A 22,920-nucleotide genomic window follows, 5' to 3' on the forward strand; every position below is an offset into this window, starting at 1 on the left:
GCTTTCTCCTCAAGGATTTTGATGGCTTCCTGTCTTACATTTAGGTCTTTCATCCATTTTGAGTTTATTTTTTTTTTTTTAATTTTTTTTTCAACGTTTATTTATTTTTGGGATAGAGAGAGACAGAGCATGAACGGGGGAGGGGCAGAGACAGAGGGAGACACAGAATCGGAAACAGGCTCCAGGCTCTGAGCCATCAGCCCAGAGCCTGACACGGGGCTCGAACTCACAGACCGCAAGATCGTGACCTGGCTGAAGTCGGACGCTTAACCGACTGCGCCACCCAGGCACCCCCATTTTGAGTTTATTTTTGTGTATGGTGTAAGAAAGTGGTCCAGGTTCATTTTTCTGCATGTCACTGTTCAGTTTTCCCAGCACCATTTGCTGAAGAGAGTGTCTTTATTCCATTGGATATTCTTTCCTACTTTGTCAAAGATTAGTTGGCCATATGTTTGTGGGTCTATTTCTGGCTTATTTATTCTGTTCCATTGATCTGAGTGTCTGTTTTTGTGCCATTAATTTTTTAATGTTTATTTATTTTTGAGAGAGAGACAGAGCACGAGTGGGGGAGGGGCAGAGAGAGAGGGAGACACAGATTCTGAAGTAGGCTCCAGGCTCTGAGCTGTCACCATAGAGCCCGACATGGGGCTGAAACTCATGAACCACGAGATCATGACCTGAGCCTGAAGTTGGACGCTTAACAGACTGAGCCACCCGGGTGCCCCCATTTTATTTTATTTTTTGAGAGAGAGAGAATGAGAGAGAGACAGAGTGTGAGCAGGGGCGGGGCAGAGAGAGAGGGAGACACGGAATCCAAAGTAGGCCCCAGGCTGTGAGCTGTCAGCACAGAGCCTGACGCAGGCTTGAACCCACAAACCGTGAGATCATGACCTGAGCCAAAATTGGACCTTTAACCAACTGAACCACCCAGGCGCCCCTTTGTTTTTCTATTTTAAATTTTTTTTTTCAACGTTTATTTATTTTTGGGACAGAGAGAGACAGAGCATGAACGGGGGAGGGGCAGAGAGAGAGGGAGACACAGAATGGGAAACAGGCTCCAGGCTCTGAGCCATCAGCCCAGAGCCCGACGCGGGGCTCGAACCCACGGACCGTGAGATCGTGACCTGGCTGAAGTCGGACGCTTAACCGACTGCGCCACCCAGGCGCCCCTGTTTTTCTATTTTAGAGATGAGAAGTCTTGAGGCAGAAAGAAGTCAAATAATTACCCAGGGTCACATGACTAGAGCCAGGATTTACGGCAAAATTGTATCATTCCCTTTTTATTTTATTTATTTATTTATTTATTTATTTATTTATTTTTTAACGTTTATTTATTTTTGAGACAGAGAGAGACAGAGCATGAACGGGGGAGGGTCAGAGAGAGAGGGCGACACAGAATCTGAAATGGGCTCCAGGCTCTGAGCTGTCAGCACAGAGCCCGATGCGGGGCTCGAACTCACGGACCTCGAGATCATGACCTGAGCCGAAGTCGGACGCTCAACCGGCTGAGCCACCCAGGCGCCCCAGCATTCCCTTTTTAGAGAAGAGACAACTGAGGCATGGAAGAGCTAAATAACTTTGCTGAGGTAAGCTACCTAGTAAGAGACTTAGCCTGGAAGATCTTTAAAGGTAGTAGGGGAAAAGATAAGTACAAGGTGATAAATCCTATGAGAGTATCCACAGGGTTCTGTGGTGGTATAGAGGAAAGGCATCAAAATAAGACTAGGGATCAGAGTTAAAATTATAGGAATTTGTTTTCTGTAGGAAGCAAGATACCTCTCCTGACAATAAGGAAAAAGGATGGGTGTTGATGCTAATACATGTGTGGGTTAGTAAGGGACACAGTTGAGGGAGTTCCTGCCCAGTGGTAATTTTTTTTCAAGTTTTCACTCAAGTAGGAGGCAAAGTTTTCTAACAGTGAGGAGGGGAAGATAAAATGCTATGTTTGAGGAGACAGTATACATTTTGAAATAGCTTCTGATGGAAATGGGAATGGGAGATGATTAGAGACAGAAGTTTTGAAGGCCCAGATGGGGTTAGAGAGCAGGGATATGTGATGTTACTAATATGCAAAGGATAGGTCAGATAAGAATACAAGAGCATGATTGAGCTGATGGACCAGGGAGTCTAGATAGAAAGGGGAAGTAGGTGAAGACAGAAGAGGGCAGACTGGGAACATACACAGCAGGGGTTTGGAATGCTTTGGTGATTGTCAAGACCTGTAGTGGGGTTAAAAGCTGGAATAATAGGAAATTGTTGCATTGGAGTTTAAGGTTCAGGAGTCCATGGTTCAGTGTGATGACAAGATTCAGAGTGACCATGGCGAGAGAGTTGTTGAAGTAGAGTGAGGGAATAAGGTTATTGGAATTGACATTTTCTCTTTCCTTATGGATTTGTTGTTGCTGCCTGTCTATCGATTATGGAGTAAAGTATGTTGAAAATCTCCCACTGTGATGGAAGATTTGTCAGTTTTTCTTTAAAGTTCTGTCAGTTTTTGCTTTATTTATTTTGAATCTGTTATTAGGTGTTTGCCCAATTATAGCTTTCTTATCATTCTGATGAATCAAACCTGTTATCATGGAGTAACTCTTTGGGGTGCCTGGGTGGCTCAGTTGCTTAAGTGTCCGACTCTTGATATGGCTCACATCGTGTTATCACTGTCATGAGATTGAGCCCATTATGCTCTGCTCTGAGTGCAGAGCCTGCTTGGGATTCTCTCCCTCCCTCTTTCTCTGCCCACCCCCCAAATAAATAAACATGGAGTAACTCTTTGTTATTGGAAATGCTTTTTGTTTTAGTCTGTTTTGTAGGAGACTGACATTGCTACTCTGGCTTTATTTTGGATGGTAGTTGCTTGGTATATTTCCATCTTTTGGGGTTTTACTTAATCTTTTTTCTTTTTTGTCCTCATGTCTTAGATGCCTCTTTTGAATAGTATGTAACTAGATTTTATTTTTAAATCCTGTTTGATGATTTTTGTCTTTAATATAGACAATTATTTACCTGTGTAGTGATTATTGATATACTAGGAATAAATTCAAAGATCTTATTTGAAACTTTCTAAATGATTGGCTTTTTTCTGCCTTCCCCCCCCCCCCCCCCTTTCTCTGTTATTTTCGATTGATTGTGGTTTTCCCACTATTCTTGTTTGGAAGTTAGTTATACATTCTGTGTGTGTTCTTTTAGGTGTTATTGTATCTATTTTAACATGCATATTTATTGTAAAAATGTACAACAATGTCACTCTTCCTACTGTTTTTCTTCTGGAAAATAGTTATTTTTCATAGAATATGTTATTTATGTTAGCATGTAATGGGCATATTTTTTTAATGAATTGATAAACATTTCAATTTTTCTCAGTTTTAATTTCTAATATGATTTTTCATAGAGTCTAAAGGTAACCAGTATCTTTACCTTCATCTTAAATGAGGCAAGGTCCTAAGAACGCTTTACCTCTGATCAAAGCCTTTCCAGATTATATGCTATTGTCTTGTTTTAGTTCTATCTCATTCTTCTCCACCCTTCTCCACATACACATGAAGTTGACATCATTATTATCTTCACAGTTGATGTTTGTTTAGATTTGCCCACTTCTTTACCAATATCTTTGCTTACCTTTTGTTTTTGCATCTCAGACCTTCAATCTGAGATCAATTTCCTTTAGAATATTCTTTCAGTGAGAATCTTTTGATAATAAACTGTTGTTGTCTGAAAATGTCTTAGAGTGCCCTGTTCTAGGGTGACAGTTAAATTCTCTCAGGACATTGAAAATATTATTCCACTGGCTCTTTCTTTCTCTTGTTGTTGAGTCTGTTTAATTGTAATCTGTCATTTCTTCTTTTCTCTCTGGGTACTTTTTAAGAACAGCTTTATTGAGATATAATTCACATATCATACAGTCTACCTCCTCAAGGTATACAATTCACTGGTTTTTAGTATGTTCACAGATATTTGCAACCATGAGAATAGTCAATTTTAGGACATTTTCATTACCCCCAAAACCCCATACCCTTTATCTGTCATTCCCCCATCTTTCTATTTAGGGGTTCCTAAACTACTCCTAATTTATTTTCTGACTTTAAATATTTGCCTGTTTTTTTAATTTAATTCCAAGTTAGTTAACATACAGTGTAATCTTGGCTTCAGGAGTAGAGCCCAGTGACTCATCACTTACATGTAACACCCAGTGCTCATCCCAACAAGTGCCCTCCTTAATGCCCATCACCCATTTAGCCCATACCCCCCACCCCAATGTCTCCAGCAACCCTCAGTTTGTTCTCTGTATTTAAGAGTCTCTTATGGTTTGTATCCCTCTCTGTTTTTATCTTATTTTTCCTTCCCTTCCCCTCTGTTATCTGTTGTGTTTCTCAAATTCTACACATGAGTGAAATCATGATACCTTTCTCTGACTGACTTATTTCACTTAACATAATATTCTCTAACTCCATCCATGTTGTTGCAAATGGCAAGATTTCGTAGATTTGCCTATTTCTAATCTATTTTCTGTCGTCAGAGACTTGTCTATTCTGGACATTTCATATAAATGGAATCATATGTAGTCTTTTATGACTGGCATCTTTTACTTAGCATAATGTTTTCAAGGTTCATCCATGTTGTATCATATATCAATACTTCATTTTTTTAACCTGTTATATTTTTTCCATAACATAAAATTTACCACTTTAACTATTTTTAAGTGTATAGTTCATTGGCATTAATTGCATCACTACTATCTATTTCCAAAATGTTTTCATTGCCCTAACAGAAACTCTACTCGTTATACACTAACTCTCCATTCCTCCTTCCCCCAGCACCTGGTAACCTCTAATCTACTTTCTGTCTCTATGAATTTGCTTATTCTATACACCTTATATAAGTAGAATCATACAATTTTTGTCGTTTTGTGTCTGGCTTCTTTCACTTAGCATAATGTCTTCAAGTTTCATCCAGGTTATAGCATGTATCAGATTTTCATTCACGTTTATGACTGAATAATTTTCCATTGTGTGTATATACCACATTTTGTTTGTTCACAAGTTGATGGACTCTTGGGTTGTTTCTCTTTTGGCTACCATGAATAATGCTGCAGTCACCATTGGCATACAAGTAACTGTTCAAGTCCTTGCTTTCAATTCTGTTGGATATATACCTAGCAGTGGAATTGCTGTGTTGTATGTTAATTCTATGTTTAGAATTTTGAGGAATCACCAAGCTGTTTGGACCATTTACTAGCAGTGTATGAGGGTACCAATTTCATCATGTCCTCACCAACTTAATTTGTCTGACTTTTTGACTTCAGCCATCCTACTGGATGTAAAGTTGTATTTAGTTGTGGTTTTGATTTGTGTTTCTCTAATGATTAGTGATGTTGAACATCTTTTCATGTGCTTATTGGCTATGTATATATCTTTTTTAGAGAAATGTCTATTCAGATCCTTTGCCCATTTTTAAATTGGGTATCTTTTTATTACTGGGTTGTAAGTGTTCTTGGTATATTTTAGGTATAAGTCCCTTATCAGATATGTTTTTTCTGGGAAATACAAGCTGGAACCACTTAAAATTATTCACTTGAGGTTTTCCGGGTCATATCACTAGTGTAAATTCAAACTGTAGACCTATATATGATTGGCTTGTGGTTACATATTCTTTGGAATGGCTTTATTTTCCTTTCACCCATCCCCAAGGCCAGGACAGGCAAGTTTACTTGCCGTCCTCTTCAGCACAGTGGGATTTGTTTTTATTTCATACCTGGGTGCTTAGGGTGTGGTTCTTGAGGTTCATAGTTTTCTTTCTTTTTAAAATTTTTTATAATGTTTATTTTTGAGAGAGAATGAATGAGCAGGGAAGGGGCAGGGAGAGAGGGAGACAGAGGATCTGAAGTGGGCTCCATGCTGACAGCAGACAGCCCAATGTGGGGCTCAAACTCATGAACAGCAAGATCATGACCAAAGCTGAAGTCAGATGCTCAACCGATTGAGCCACCCAGGTGCCCTGAGGTTTCTAGTTTTCTAATAGATCCTTTGTATATTCCACACATTGGATGGTTTCTAGTTTTCTAATAGATCCCTTGTATATTCCACACATTGGGTGGGTCCTAAGCTTTATCACCTGCCTACCCGTCTCCTACCTCCCTTTGTAGCTATTAAAGCTGTAAGTTCAAGATTTTTAAGGTTTGGCAGAAATCTTGGGGTGAGAACTTGTTCAATATTCAGTGTTCTCTCTTTCACTTTGTTTTTGGGAGCTGCAGTTCTTTGCTTTCATGCCAGCTCAGAAATGTACTTAAACAGCTGGATACAATGTAAAACAACATTTCTGAGTTGGCAAGAAAGCAGGCAGGGTCAATCAGGGTATCTAATATACAGTAGTTCTATAAATGGTGATCAGGTCATTGGAATTCAGAAGTCAATAAGCTGTAAGGACAAGGTGATTTGTTGATAGAGACATTAAAATCTTCTGACATGCGGTTGGGATTAGGGTTATAGTAGAAGACTGAGTCAGACGTGTAAGTCCTCAGCGAACTTCTGGAAGTCACTAAGAGGTTTGTAGTGAGCAGATAGAGTATAGGTAAGTTGGAGGTACTGAAGTTGGGTGGACTAAGTGTCAAAGGAAGTATTTTTCTATGCAAGAATGAAAGAGAAGTACCTTGAATAACAAGAGTAACTAATGTTCATCCCTTTGTTTGTCCTGTGGTACACAGGAGTGGATGAATGGTAAGTAGTATGTGATCGATTCTCCTTTACCTTTGACATCTCTCTTAACTTCATATGGTTTTTGTTCTTAAACTAATCAAAATACAAAACAAATGAATTCTATGTTTAAGCATACTTTGTTAAGAGTGGGAAATACTAAAGCATGCTTTCCTCTTTCTTGTAATAGCTTAATAGACTGAGTTCTTCCAGGCAGAGACTGAGCATTTTATAACCCAAGTATTTAGTAACACTGTTCATGGCACATAGAATATAAACTTCATAAGAGCCGGCCTTTTTGTCTGTTTTAGTCACTGCTCAATAAATTTTTGTTTCATGAATGAATGAATGAATGAACACAAGATACTCATAAATGTTTGTCAGATCATATACCTGTACTTGAATGGTTTTCATGATGCTGATGAGTTTCTTGATCAGCTTGGCAAGAGGGAGGGGGACCTACTTTTTTTCTTTTTCTTTACCCTTTTTCTGTCTCTTAAAAATATTTATTGAAGTATATATGTAGAGAAAATTGACTGTATCATAATTGATCAGCTCAATTAATTTTCATAAACTGAACACATTTGTGTAAATATCACCCACATCAAGAAATAAGGAACCTAACTTTTAAAAGCATTACTTCAGAAAGTTATTTTCATATAATTTGGTGGGAGCCTGACTCTTTAGTGACTCAGAGGCAGTGCTTACCATTTGCCAGAAAGACAATTGTAAAGTCCTAGATGTATATGAGTTTTTACTTTTTAGATGTGATTGAAAAAGAATGTCAGAGTTCCTATAATGTTGGAGCCCAGAGCAAGTGATTGTGTGACACTCATTCATACCCAGCATGACAAATAGTGTTGCTAATGGCTTATATCCTAGGGATATGAGGTAGTGAGTTTTTTACTCAATGTTACTGTATTTTGTGTAGATTATATCAGACTTGGTCATAATGTATGTCCTTTCCTTAAGAAAAAACCCTGTATCTAAATTCATGCTTCTTACAAGTATGTGCAGAATGTGAACCCATTTCTAAGTAGAGGACAAGCAATATGGAATGTTGTAGGTCAGATTTTAAAGTTTAGATTCATGATTACCAAAATACAAATTTGTTTAAAGAAAGTCTTTGCTTTTGTTGCCTTCTCTAATTCCATTACATCACTTACTTTTTAAAAAAATGTTTATTTTTGAGAGAGAGCATGTGCACACGCAGGGGAGGGGCAGAGCGAGGGAGAGAAAGTCCTAAGCAGGCTCTGCGCTATCAGCATCGAGCCCCATGTGGGGCTCCATCCCATGAATTGTGGGATCATAACCTGAGCCAAAATCAAGAGTCAGATACCTAACTAACTAAGCCATCCAGGTGCCCCTACTTTTTTTCTACAGCAAGTGTTGGCAAATTTTTTCTTAAAGTGCCAACTAGTAAATATTTAGGTTTAAGGGCCATACTGTCTCTGTCACAACTGCTCATTCTGCTGATGTAGTGTGAAAGCAGCTATAGACAATACATAAACGACTGTGGCAATGTTCCAATAAAACTTTATTTATAATGACCAGTGATGGGCTGGATTTGACCCACAGGTTATTGTTTACTCATCCCTGTGATAGATTATTTACTTGCCCAATAAACAGATGTTCTAAATTGAATGATCTCCAATTTATGGAGGCTTTTTCTTTCATGTTTTATTTTGTGGCTATCATTTTCTTTTCTGAAAGAAAAAAATAACGCCGCCCTCTGGTCCTAAAGATTTTCTCCTAGGGGCACCTGGATGGCTCAGTTAGTTAAGCATCTGACTTCAGCCCAGGTCATGATCTCACAGTTTGTGGGTTTGAGCTCCACATTGGGTTCTGTGCTGATGGCTCAGAGCCTGCAGCCTGCTTCAGATTCTGTGTCTCCCTCTCTCTCTGCCCCTCCCCTGCTCATGCTCTGTCTCTCCTTCAAAAAGAAAGGTTAAAAAAAATAGATATTCTCCTATGTTTTCTTCTAGAACAGGTAGTGGCAAACTTTTCCTGTAAAGAGCCAGGATAGTAAATATTTTAGGCTCTGTGAGCCATAGACCTCTGTCACAACTACTCAGCTCTGCTGTTGTAGCAGGAAAGCAGCTATAGAGAGTTCATAAATGAAATGTGTGTAGCTATGTTTTGCTAAAACTTCATTTACAAAACCACATGAACTGCAGTTTGCTGACCCCTAATCTAGAATAAAATCTCAATAAATGGACACTCAAAATGAAATGTTATAAAGGAACCAGTCATTCAGTAACTTAAGTAACAAATCTATTGAATGTGTGCTCTTTGCCAAACTGAGAGCTAAATGGTTAATTAAATTATGGAGTATCCACTCATTGCCATATTAAGATCATTGAAAATGATTATTTTGAAGACAAAGCAACATGGGAAAATGCTTTTAAGTGGGAAACAAGATAAAAGTTTAAGTTTGTATCTTAAATACGGACTACTGGAAGGAATGCATGAATTTTTGTTAGGTAGAAGGATCTTTTTTTAAGTTTTTTAATATTTATTTTTGAGAGAGAGCAAGAGAGAGAGACAGAGCATGAGCATGGGAGGGGCAGAGGGAGTGGAAGACAGAATCTGAAGCAGGCTCCAGGCTCTGAGCTGTCAGCACAGAGACTGATGCTGGGCTCGAGCGCACAAGCCATGAGCTCATGACCTGAGCTGAAGTTGGATGCTTAACTGACTGAGCCACCCAGGTGCCCCTAGAAGATCTTTTTCTCTTTGTCTGCAGTGTTTCTATATTCCAAAAGAAACTTAAAAATAGTGTAATGAGATACCAATTAAAGCTATTGGTTTTTGCCACTACTATGTAGTATGAAAAAGGGAAGCTTTAAGAGCTATTGTTCAGCAAAATTCTGCAGCCTTTTTACTTAATCAGGATAAAATTGACATTTGAGGAAGATGCGTTGCCACTCTGTTCAAGATATATTGTCATTTCTTTTTAAAATTTTATATTATAACAGTGCCCTTATGTGTGCCATTTGCTGTATTTACTTACCAGAAAAGAGAATGGTGAGTATTTTTATTCCAGTTTTACTACATTTATTCTGTGGAATTAACATTTCTTTTTTTTTTTTAATATGAAATTCACGGTCAAATTTGTTTCCATACAACACCCAGTGCTCCTCCCAACAGGTGCCCTCCTCAATGCCCATCACCCACCCTCCCCTCCCTCCCACTCCCCATCAACCCTCAGTTTATTCTCAGTTTTTAAGAGTCTCTTATGGTTTGCCTCCCTCCCTCTCTAACTTTTTTTCCCTTTCCCCTCCCCCATGGTCTTCTGTTAAGTTTTTCAGGATCCACATAAGAGTGAAAACATATGGTATCTGTCTTTCTCTGTATGACTTATTTCACTTAGCATAACACTCTCCAGTTCCATCCACGTTGCCACAAAAGGCCAGATTTCATTCTTTCTCATGGTCAAGTAGTATTCCATCGTATATATAAACCACAACTTCTTTATCCATTCCTTGGTTGATGGACACTTAGGCTCTTTCCATAATTTGGCTATTGTTGAAAGTGCTACCATAAACATTGGGGTACAAGTGTCCCTATTCAACAGCACTCCTGTATCCCTTGGGTAAATTCCTAGCAGTGCTATTGCTGGGTCATAGGGTAGATCTATTTTTAATTTTTTGAGGAATCTCCACATTGTTTTCCAGAGTAGCTGCACCAGTTTTCATTCCCACCAACAGTGCAAGAGGGTTCCCGTTTTTCCACATCTTCGCCAGCATCTATAGTCTCCTGATTTGTTCATTTTAGCCACTCTGACTGGCGTGAGGTGCTGAGTGTGCTTTTGATTTGTATTTCCCTGATGAAGAGCGACGTTGAGCATCTTTTCATGTGCTTGTTGGTCATCTGGATGTCTTCTTTAGAGAAGTGTCTATTCATGTTTTCTGCCCATTTCTTCAGTGGATTATTTGTTTTTTGGGTGTGGAGTTTGGTGGGCTCTTTATAGATTTTGGATACTAGCCCTTTGTCCGATATGTCATTTGCAAATGTCTTTTCTCATTCCGTTGGTTGCCTTTTAGTTTTGTTGGTTATTTCCTTTGTAGTGCAGAAGCTTTTTATCTTCATGAGGTCCCAATAGTTCATTTTTGCTTTTAATTCCCTTGCCTTTGGGGATGTGTCAAGAAATTGCTGCTGCTGAGGTCAGAGAGGTTTTTTCCTGCTTTCTCCTCTAGGGTTTTGATGTTTTCCTGTCTCACATTCAGGTCCTTTATCCATTTTGAGTTTATTTTTGTGAGTGGTGCAAGAAACTGGTCTAGTTTCCTCCTTCTGCATGTTGCTGTCCAGTTCTCCCAGCACCATTTGTTAAAGAGACTGTCTTTTTTTCCATTGGATATTCTTTGCTGCTTTGTCAAAGTTTAGTTGGCCATCCTTTTGTGGGTCTAATTCTGGGGTTTCTATTCTATTCCATTGGTCTATGTGTCTGTTTTTGTGCCAATACCATGCTGTCTTGATGATTGCCGCTTTGTAGTAGAGGCTAAAGTCTGGGATTGTGATGCCTCCCACTTTGGTCTTCTTCAAAATTGCTTTGGCTATTCGGGGTCTTTTGTGGTTCCACACAAATTTCAGGATTGCTTGTTCTAGCTTCAAGAAGAATGCTGGTGCAAGTTTGATTGGGATTGCATTGATGTGTAGATTGCTTTGGGTGGTATTGACATTTTAACAATATTTATTCTTCCAATCCATGAGCACGGAATGTTTTTCCATTTCTTTATATCTTCTTCAGTTTCCTTCAGTTTCCTTCTTCAGTTTCCTTCATAATCTTTCTATGGTTTTGCATCTTTGGTTAGGTTTATTCCTAGGTATTTTATGCTTCTTGGTGCAGTTGTGAATGGGATCAGTTTCTTTATTTGTCTTTCTGTTGTTTCATTGTTAGTGTATAAGAATGCAACTGATTTCTGTACATTGATTTTGTATCCTGTGACTTTGCTGAATTCATGTATCAGTTCTAGCAGACTTTTGGTGGAGTCTATTGGGTTTTCAACGTATAATATCATGTCATCTGCAAAAAGTGAAAGCTTGACTTCATCTTTGCCAATTTTGATGCCTTTGATTTTCTTTTGTTGCCTGATTGCAACACTATGTTAAACAATAGCAGTGGGAGTGGACATCCCTGTCTTGTTCCTGATCTCAGGGGAAATTTTTCAGTTTTTCCCCATTGAGGACGATATTAGCTGTGGGCTTTTCATAAATGGCTTTTATGATGTTTAAGAATGTTTCTTCTATCCCGACTTTCTCGAGGGTTTTTATTAAGAAACATTGCTGAATTTTGTCAAATGCTTTTTCTGCATCGATTGACAGGATCATATGGTTCTTAACTTTTCTTTTATTAATGTGATGTATCACATTGATTGATTTGCAAATGTTGAACCAGCCCTGCAGCCCAGGAATGAATCCCACTTGATCATGGTGAATAATTCTTTTTATATGCTGTTGAATTCGATTGCTAGTATCTTATTGAGAATTTTTTCATCCATATTCATCAGGGATATTGGCCTGTAGTTCTCTTTTTTTGCGGGGTCTCTGTCTGGTTTGGGAATCAAAGGAATTCTGGCTTCATAGAATGAGTCTGGAAGTTTTCCGTCCCTTTCTATCTTTTGCAACAGCTTGAGAAGGATAAGTATTATCTCTGCTTTAAATGTCTGGTAGAAGTCCTCTGGGAAGCCACCTAGTCCTGGACTCTTATTTCTTGGGAGATTTTTGATAACTGATTCAATTTCTTCGCTGGTTATGGGTTTGTTCAAGTTTTCTATTTTTTCCTGTTTGAGTTTTGGAAGTGTGTGGGTGCTTAGGAATTTGTCCATTTCTTCCAGGTTGTCCAGTTTTTTGGCATATAATTTTTCATAGTATTCCCTGATAATTGCTTGTCTTTCTGAGGGATTGGTTGTAATAATTCCATTTTCTTTCATGATTTTATCTATTTGGGTCATCTTCCTTTTCTTTTTGAGAAGCCTGGCTAGAGGTTTATCAATTTTGCTTATTTTTTCAAAAAACCAACTCTTGGTTTCATTGATCTGCTCTATAGTTTTTTTATATTCTGTATTGTTTATTTCTGTTCTGATCTTTATTATTTGTCTTCTGCTGGGTTTGGGGTGTCTTTGCTGTTCTGCTTCTATTTCCTTTAGGAAAACCGTTATCTCTCTATTCTTAATGACAGACTTGTTGGACAAAGGATTCTTGGCTGCATATTTTTTCTGTTCATCACATTGAAGATTTTCTGCCATTCCTTTCTGGCCTGCCAAGTTTCAGTAGATAGGTCTGCCACTAGTCTTATGGGTCTCCCTTTGTAAGTTAGGGCCTGTTTGTCCCTAGCTGCTTTCAGAATTTGCTCTTTATCCTTGTATTTTGCCAGTTTCACTATGATATGTCATGCAGAAGATCGATTCAAGTTAAGTCTGAAGGGAGTTCTCTGTGCCTCTTGGATTTCAATACCTTTTTCCTTCCCCAGATGAGGGAAGTTCTCAGCTATGATTTGTTCAAGTACACCTTCAGCCCCTTTCTCTCTCTCTTCCTCTTCTGGAATTCCTATGATACAGATATTGTTCTGTTTGATTGCATCACTTAGTTCTCTAATTATCGCCTCATACTCCTGGATTTTTTTCTCTCTCTTTTTCTCAGCTTCCTCTTTGTCCATAATTTTATCTTCTAATTCACCTATTCTCTCCTCTGCCTCTTCAATCCGTGCTGTGGTCACCTCCATTTTATTTTGCACCTCATTTATAGCATTTTTAGTTCCTCATGACTATTTTTTAGCCCCTTGATCTCTGTAGCAAGATCCTCTATGCTTTATTCAAGCCCAGTGATTAATTTTATGACTATTCTAAATTCTTGTTCCGTTATATTGCTTAAATAGTTTTTGATCAATTCGTTAGCTGTCACTACTTCCTGGAGTTTCTTTTGAGGAGAATTCTTCCGTTTTATCATTTAGGTTAGTCCCTGCAGTATGTCCAAACTGCAGGGCACTTCCCTTGTGCTGTCCAGACTAACTTGTGTTGGTGGGTGGGGCCACAGTCAGACCCGATGTCTGCCCCCAGCCCACCACTGGGGCCACAGTCAGACTGGTGTGTACCTTATGTTCCCCTCTCCCAGGGGCAAGACTCACTGTGGAGTGGTGTGGCCCCTGTGTGGGCTGCTTGCACACTGACAGGCTTGTGGTGCTGCTTCGGTGGGATCTGGCCAAGGGCGTATTAGACGGGGTGGATCTGCAAGGTGCTCGGGTGGGAGGGGCAGGCTTAGCTCGCTTTGCTGTCTGTGGTCCCCTTGGGAGGGTCCCTGCAGCACCGGGGGTGGAGGGTGGGGGGTGGGGAAACAGGCCTGTGGGAGGGATGGATCCACAGAAGCAAAGCATTGGGTGTTTGCGTGGTGCAAGCAAGTTCAGTGATGAGAACTGGTTCCCTTTGGAATTTCTGCTGGGGGATGGAAGAGGGAAATGACTCTTGCCAGTACCTTTGTTCCCCTGCTGAGCTCTGTCCTCCCAGGGCTCAACAACTCTCCCTCCTGGTGTCCTCTCACCCTCCCACCCTCCAAGAGCAGAGCTGTTGACTTTTAACATTCTAGATGTTAAGTCCCGCTGGCTGTCAGAACTCATGGAGTCTGCCCCCTCTGCTTTCGCAAGCCAGACTTCGGTGGCTCTGCCTTGCCGGGTGGGCTGCCCCTCTACTGCCCCGGCTTCCTCCCGCCAGTCCTTGTAGCACGCACTGCCTCTTCACCCTTCCTACCCTCTTCTGTGGGCCTCTTGTCTATGCTTGGCTCTGGAGAGTTCGTTCTGCTAGTCTTGCAGTGGTTTTCTGGGTTATTTAAGCGGATGTTGGTGGAATCTAAGCAATCAGCAGGAGGTTATCACTGTGTCCTTCTACGCCACCATCGTCCTCTCTGTTCGACAGAGTATCTGGAATTAACATTTCTATTGGCCTTTATAAAGTTAACTGGTAGCATTAGTTCAATGACAAGATTTTGTGGGAATTATTTTTTGTGCTTTTATCTAAGAGTGTCTGCTTAATGTTTAATTGAACAGAGTGTTTATATTTTTGATGTGTTGTACGAAGATGTTTTATGAGCCACGTGGTTTGTTTTTATTATGAACCTCATGCATTGTACTTTTCTTTATCTTTTCTAGTCAAACCATTTCGTGTGAGAAAACTGCTTGGTCTTCAGGCCAAAATGGTGAGTACCAAAAAGACCTAAAATTGGCCAGTGTATCTGTGCTAGGTACTGAGTTGAGCTTTGGGGATATAAATTGAGTGAATCATGATCTTCAGGGAGCTTATTATCTGCTGAGCTTTGAAAACAAAATAAAAAAAATCAGAAATAGATGAGGGTCAAGGAGGAGTGGTAATTCTTAAGAGAAATTTTAAGAGATTGATAGGATTTAACCAGGCCAAGAAGGAAGAGAAGGGCACTCCTGGCGGTGGGAACAACATAAGAAAAGACATATATGGATGTTAAGCAGCAAGACTGTTTAGGAAACTGTGTTGTTATGGCTGGAAAATAAGTGTTGGAGAGTAGTCAAAAATGACTACTTTATTAAAGTAAAGTATTAGTTTATTTATTTATGTTTTTGTGGATGTGATCTAGGAAAGCATTCCTTTCTTGACACATAGACTTTAGTATATTCCCCGACCATTACCTCTTATCCTTACAGCTTTCTTGCATTGTTATTTTCACTATACCTGCCTGGTAACAAGTCTGTGAAGTTTTGGGTATAAAACAGTAGGAAGTTGTAGTACCTGTCTTAACTGCTGAAGCCTGCATGACCTACCAAAAGGCATGCAAGTTTAATGAAAAATACAAACAAATGTGCACATACATGCTTCTCCAGTGTGAGGCTTCCCATTAGTACAATTCAATGATTGTTCTTGTTTTTACATTTGTTTTTTTTAACGTTTATTTATTTTTGAGAGAGAAAGAGACAGAGCATGAGCGGGGTAGGGGCAGAGAGAGAGAGAAAGTGGGAGACACAGACTCCAAACAAGCTCCAGGCTCGGAGCTGTTAGCACAGAGCCCGATGCGGGGCTGAAACTCACAAACCGTGAGATCATGACCTGAACTGAAGTCAGATGTTTAACTGACTGAGCCACCCAGGCACCCTTGATTGTTCTTGTTTAATAGCTTCCTGTTTTCATTGTGTCAGTCCAGTGTCTTCTCTTAGCTCTCTGAATATATTAATGATCATGTTTTTGTCCAAGTTGAATTTTATTTTACAGTAATATAAATTGTGAAAAAGTTATAAAGTTTCTTCATGTTAACAGCAAAGCATTTCAATGGAATAAGAAAATTCTTAGCATAAGTAAGATATTGCTGATTTGGGGGGTGCCTGGGTGACTCAGTCATTTAAACATCCAACCGTTGATTTAAGCTCAGGTCATGATCTCACAGCTTGTGGAATTGAGCCTCAAGTCGGGCTGTGCACTGACAGTATGGAGCCAGCTTGGGATTCTTTCTCTCCCTCTCTCTCTGTCCCTCCCCCCTCGCATTCCCTCTCTTTCTCTCAAGATAAATAAACTTAAAAAATATCTTGCTGATGTATTAATTGAAACAATAGTGTTATGTTCAAGTTTAAAAAATGGTTTAGTACATGATTGTGTAAATTTTTTTTTTATTTTTTCTAATGTTTATTTTTGAGAGAGAGAGACAGAACGTGAGTAGGGGAAGGGCAGAGAGACAGAGAGGGAGACACAGAATCTGAAGCAGGCTCCAGGTTCTGAGCTGTCAGCACAGAGCCCAACATGTGGCTTGAACTCATGGACCATGAGATTGTGACCTGAGCTGAAGTTGGATGCTTAACCGACTGAGCCACCCAGGTGCCCCTGATTGTGTAAAAATTTTAAACCCAGACATTAAATATATGGCTTCATTAATAACATTTTATATAGTACATTATTATTCCATTATCCATGCCCATTTATAAAGATTCGTTTATTTTTTATTTTTTTAAATACTTATTTTGAGAGAGACAGAGAGAGAAGGAGAGTGAGAATGTGCATGCTTGTAAGTGGGAGACGGGGAGAGAAAGGGAGAGAGAATCCAAAGAAAGGGAGAGTGAATATCAAGGCTCCATGCTCAGAGAACCTGAGGCAAGGCTCATTCTCACCACCACGAGATCATGACCTAAACCAATATCAAGAGTCAGATGCTCAACCAACTGAGCCACCTAGGCAGCCATATAAAGAGGCATTTAGAATTGTTTTGATTAGCTGAATTTTGGTGATTTTGGTCAAGTCCAACAGTATCAAACCAAGAAATCGTGGCTGTGCTTACATGTAGCACAACGTGTATAGCAGTAACAGGCATAATCTGTGTGTTTGAGAAAATATATTGGATATGTGGATTTCTGACACCTGCAAAGGCATGTAACCTCTCTATACCCATTCATACCCTATAACTCCTGATCTGTGAAAGAAACAAAATATAGCAACTGTCTTTGTGGTGGCAGGCATGACTGGTGGGAAGTGGTGCAGGCATGTTGTTATCATATATACACCAGGCCCTGTTGAGAATAGTCTTTGGAACAGGGGTGGGGAGTTGGTGAGGATGGTTTCTAGGATTGTACCCTCTGCTAGGCGTGAGCCTATGTGACTTTGGCTGAGATTCTTTTCCTGTTTCCAGCTTGGTCTCTTGTTTCCTCAGAGTTCCTTTCTTTAGTTAATTTGGTGCTTCACAGTAGAGGCTTTTCTCAAATGCCTGGAAAACGTTGTTTGTCCATATTTAATAATAAAGAACTAAAATGGTGATTGGAAACTTTTGCATGTGAGCAGGTCTTGTTCATTGCTGGATCTTGATGTTTCACTGGGGAGCCCCACAGATTGCTGTGTCACTTTTCCCAGAGAGGAATCCTCTTGTTTCCTGCCTAGGGCATATATTAGTCAGGCTTCTCCATAAGCAGAATCAATAGGATGTGTGTATAGATATGTAGAAAGATATTTATTATAAGGAATTGGCTTGCATGATTATGAAGCTAGGAAGCCAATAATCTGCAGGGTGGGCCAGCAGGCTGGAGACACTGGAGAGCTGATGTCTCAGTTTTAGTCCAAAGACAGTCTCCTGTAGAACCAGAAAGAGCCGGTGTTACAGGTGAAGTCTGAAGGCAGGATGCTAAGAATTCTCTCTTGCTTGAGGGAGGCTGGTCTTTTTGTTCTTTATAGGCCTTCAACTGATTGAATGAGGTCCACCCACTTTATAGAGGACAATCTACTCAAAGTCTACCAATTTAAAATCTAAAACACCCTCACAGAAACACCCAAAATAATGTTTGACTAAGTATCTGGGCACTCTGGACCAGCCAAGTTGACACATACAGTTAACCATCACAGGTTATCAGCTTGGTTCCTAGCACTCTGGGTTGCAGGCAGTGGAAAGGGGTGAGGAAGGGTCCTGGTACCCTCCCTCAGCTGTGCCTGTTATCTAATTCCAGTTTCATCTTAAGAGAGTAAAATCTTGATGTTTGTTAGTGTGGTGAAGGAATTTGGGGTTCTAATTGCTTCTTACTTAGATTTTCAACCAATCCTCCTGTTTGCTGCCTTTCTTGCACTTCTGCTGCCCCCACTTTTCAGAGGTATCTCGTCCCTCAAATTCCTGAGTCCTTTTGAGAGTTCTAAAACATGAATCTGCTGCTTTTGAGCCTTTTTCTGTTACTACCTTAGATTTTGTTTTCTCTGTTTTGCCAAGTTGGTTACTATTTGTCCATTTTTATTCTAGGTTCCAAAATCTTGTTGGGATGTCTCATTTGCTGTTGTATCCTCTCTTGTTTTCTTTGAACTTGTGCTTTATGCCTTTTTCATTCCTTTACTTTTTAGTGGGGCTTTGGGAGGACCCAGAGTTAAACATCTATTTTCAATATGTCATATTTAACTGGAATTCTTTTTAAAAAAGAAAAGAGTGTTAACTTTTTAACAACAAAGATATGTTTAGTTAACTAGACAGTACGTTCTAAAGGTCTCTCCTCTACTAAATATTTTCTCTATCAAAAAGCATTCCAACTCAAAGCAAACTCTGATACTAATTGACAATTAGTACAGAGATCAGAAGATATTTTGGTGTAGATAAATTGGATTATTTTGGCTTTGTTATAACAAATTTAATTTCAAGAAGCTGTTACAAAAATAGGAACACTGTATTTCTAAGCCCCAATTTCTGCCTGTCTTATTTTGTACAATATTTGATTCAACAAAATTGTAATATAACAAAACAATTTGGTTATTTCCTTGGAATTCATTAAAAAATTTTTTAAATATTTTTTTGAGAGAGACAGAGGCAGAACATGAGTAGGGGAGGGGCAGAGAGATAGAGGGAGATATAGGATTTGAAGCAGGTTCTAGGCTCTGAGCTGTCAGCACAGAGCCTGATGCTTGAACTCACGAAATGTGAGATCATGACCAGAGCCAAAGTCAGACGCTTAGCTGACTGAGCCACTCAGGTGCCCCTTCTTGGAATTCATTTTAGTAGTATGCTTTCTCTGGATAGCCAGATATGTCTACCTGGATAGCCAGGTGTCCAGCAGTAATGACTTCTGTCATTCTAAAATTAATATTTTTGTTAAGACTTGTTTTAGTCATATCAAGCTGCTTGACTACTGCGTACCTGTTGTTGGATTTCCTAGTTAATTTTCCAGGAATTATGATAACGTATTAATATTTCCTTGCCCTGTTTTCTTAGCTTCCCTTTTTGTCTTCCCACCTTTCTGTCTAAATCAAGAATGAGTCAATTTTGAGTCCTGAGTATGCTACCAGTGAAAGTAAGCCATGCTAGTAAGTATGACTGTAGACCTAAGGCATGGGCATAGAAGACAAGATAAAATATTAAGGAAAAAGTAAAAAAGAAAAGGTCATAAAAGAAGTCCACAGGCTCATGAGGGTAGTTTTATGATAGTTGACTTAAAATGTCTGATTATTTATTCTTTGATTTTTTTATAGCATCTTCCAATAGCCATATCACATAGTAAAATTAGGGTTGGAATATATGTTTAATCTGTTTATTTTATTGTTACTTTTCTTTCTTATGCCAAAGAATTGAAAATTGAGAACTCTTATTTCATTTCAGGGAATGCAGCCTCACCTCCAGGCTTTGTTATCGCTGTATAAGTTCTTTGCTCCTACTTTGATTTCTGTATCTTTGCCTGCAAGGAAAAAGGTGAGGGATTAAAGAGTGATAAGTCATATTTAGATCGAAATATTTTTATTAAGTTAATTTACAGATTTGAAATGAAATGTTTACAGCATACTGTTTTATTTTTTTCTTAATGTTTATTTATTTTTGAGAGAGAAACAGAGTGAAAGCAGGGGAGGGGCAGAGAGAGAGGGAGACACAGAATCCTAAGCAGGCTCCAGGCTTTGAGTTGTCAGCACAGAACCCGATGTGGGGCTTGAACCAATGAGCTGTGAGATCATGACCTGAGCTGAAGACAGACACTTAACTGACTGAGCCACCCAGGCACCCCCTACAGCATACCGTTTTAAAATCTAGTATTATGGCGTTGTTTCTAGGAAGTTTTCTAAGGGATTGGCATTTTGTTTTAATTCTATTTAATGTATAAAATAGATTCTTGATCAGAAAAAAACCATTTGCATGGCAGAGAAATGTATCATAATTAATACATTTTCAATTAAGAATTTTGTATTTTATATTGCTTCATGTTATGGGTACCTATTTATGTACTTTAATCCAATTTTCTTGTAGATTTATTTTAGGAATTCAGAGAATCTGTGGGAGACAGCTCTACTTGCTGTGAGGCAAAGGATTCAGGGACCCCCTCCTGAACCTGTAAAATTAATGTTAGGTCCAGCTAATGTCCATCCTGTAAAAAGAGTAAGTGTCTAAAACTCCAAATGATTTGTGCAGGTTTCTTTTCTTAAAGCCAAACAGTAACCATTCAGATGATTCAAGAGATTATAGAAATTTAAATACATTTTAATTACCTAGAATTCTGTGTGAACCACATTTAGACTTCATTAACTGAACAACTTAACAACTGCTTTTACATTTAGTTTGTAGTCTGTCTAGTCCATTGATAGATTGTTTTACTGTCTTTCTTCTTTAGAAATGGAATTCTTACTCAGTTATACCCATGCTGAATTCTAGTAGCTGCAGTAAAGAATGTGGGAAAAAAGGGATGGCTCTTTCTGATTATCTCCATAGTAATGGATCATTTCCACTAGAACAGCTTAAAAGCTTCCCTCAACTCTTAAAGAACATCCATTGCTTAGAGGTATGTGACTGGACCATGTGCTTATCTATATTTTCCATTCAATCTTCACAGCCTTTATTTTTATTGTGTATTTCCTATCTGATTATTTCCTTGTTGCTATGTTCCTTTTACTCCTTTTCATATACTTACACTTGATTGTTCTGTCTTTGCAGCTGCCTTCTCAGATGGGTGCAGTGTTGAACAACTCTCTGCTGCTTCACTATATTAACATTGTCAAAGACGAGTCCATCTTACTGAGACTCTATCACTGGTTGAGTCAAACATTACAGGAAGGTAAAAATTGATATTTAAACTCATTGATTGCATGAGGAGGGAACCAAATAGCTTATATCTTTTATAAGGGTGACAAATTCTAAATAGGAGGAGCCTTCATATGTTGTAACTATCTCTCTAATAATCATATATTCAGAGCTGGTATGCTTCCTTTATACTAATTTTAAGATACAGTAATAAAGGAGGTATGTTGTTAAGGAAACATTGCTAGATGGCCACCCAAACTCACTGGGTGGCTCCATTTTGATGACCATCACAATCCCAAAACCTCTTCATCTTTGTATGTCCAGAGACTTGCTGTTCAGCCCACAAAATAATCAGATTAATGCTAACCACACTCGAGAAGACTAATACATGTCAGGATAGCAACTTACTACTTCATACTAGAAATAATTCTTAAGATGGCAGAACAGCATGGAAGTTTTTTTTATGTCTCTATCCATGAAATACAGCCATATCAACACTAAACCATCCTGCACACCTAGAAAACTGATTTGATGTTTAAAACAATAATCTGCACAACATGAACCACAGAACTCCACAGGTACACAGTGTGGAGAGGTGAACTGAGAGAGATAGAAGCCGTGGAGGGAAAGGAGCTGTTTTTGCTTGCAGAGAGAGTACAGAGCTGGGGGAGAGTACAGGAGAAAACAAGCCCCACAAAAGCAGCTGAGGAGGAAGTGGAAATGTGGAAAAAGCCACAGGGACTGAACAAAAAAAGGGAGAATGGAGAAAGAAGAGGGTTTAAATTCCATTAACACTTTATAAACTGGGGGAGTGCAGAGTCTGAAAATCTGCAGCTCAATAACCAGCGATTCTCTGGTGGGACAGGCGAATCCCCAGGAGCAGAGGACCAAATGGGGAGACGCAGTTCCCCTATTGGGAGGACATTTGGTAGAGGCTGTGTGGCCACCCCAAAGGCAAGGGTCCCAGCGGACCCTGGAGAACAACCATATTCACTGGTGCTGGAACAAAGACATTAAGGGGGCAGCCTGGTGCCAGATGTGTGTTGTGATTTACCACAGTCCCTGAAACGCTGCTTCTACACAATCGCATGAAGTTTTTCTGGGGCAGGTTGGCACCTAGCTGCAGTCTCTGGGCATCAGTTGCAGCATGGTCCTGCGAACGTTACTGGGGGCGGGCGGGTACCTGGCCATTGCTCAGTGAGACCCTCTCCCAGACAGTCTGAGTGGGTCAAAGCTGTAGTCCCTCAGAAGTGAGGGGTTGGAAAACACAGCCACATCTGAGATAAAACTCAGGAGGGAGGTGCCGCCTGGCAACCTGATGGCTAGGTCACGGACAGTGTAAAAGCAGGGAGTGGATGGAAGCTGGAGACAAAGGAGGGGTACACGATTGCTGGTGGGGGAGAGCACAGAATTCTGATACTAGAGACTGGGTAGCTAGGTGACAACATTTTCACCCTTTGCACACATGTGCATACACACCTGCAGGTGCCACAGCAATCCACCCCAGTAATCTAAGCAGCACCATCTAGTGGAGAATGGAGCGGTTACACTAAACCCCACCCAATTGGACCAACCTCTCTCTTCAGGAACAACACAAGTCTCTCTGCCTGCTTAGTATATGGACTATAAAGTGCTTCATAGTTGCCTTCTAGGGGAAACCGATGTAATTTCAATCATACTTCTGTCTGTTTGCTGGTCCATCTATTCAATGTTTTTCTTTTCTTATTCTTGAATACAAAAAGAGAAAAAATATATTTTTATTTCCCATTTCTAT

General features: G+C 39.6%; 1 protein-coding gene across 1 annotated transcript in view; it reads left to right on the plus strand.

Annotated features, from left to right (window-relative positions):
• CENPI (centromere protein I) overlaps positions 1–22,920 on the plus strand; it is a 79,122-nt gene that overhangs the window by 13,834 nt on the left and 42,368 nt on the right. Inside the window, exons 5-10 of the mRNA XM_043569583.1 lie at positions 9,662–9,710; positions 14,824–14,870; positions 19,743–19,832; positions 20,379–20,507; positions 20,740–20,907; positions 21,060–21,180. Of these exons, the coding sequence (XP_043425518.1) occupies positions 9,662–9,710; positions 14,824–14,870; positions 19,743–19,832; positions 20,379–20,507; positions 20,740–20,907; positions 21,060–21,180 (604 nt within the window). The remainder of the gene's footprint in view (positions 1–9,661; positions 9,711–14,823; positions 14,871–19,742; positions 19,833–20,378; positions 20,508–20,739; positions 20,908–21,059; positions 21,181–22,920) is intronic.

This window comes from Prionailurus bengalensis, chromosome X, assembly GCF_016509475.1.
Source record: "Prionailurus bengalensis isolate Pbe53 chromosome X, Fcat_Pben_1.1_paternal_pri, whole genome shotgun sequence".
In the NCBI taxonomy this organism is placed as follows: Eukaryota; Metazoa; Chordata; class Mammalia; order Carnivora; family Felidae; genus Prionailurus; species Prionailurus bengalensis.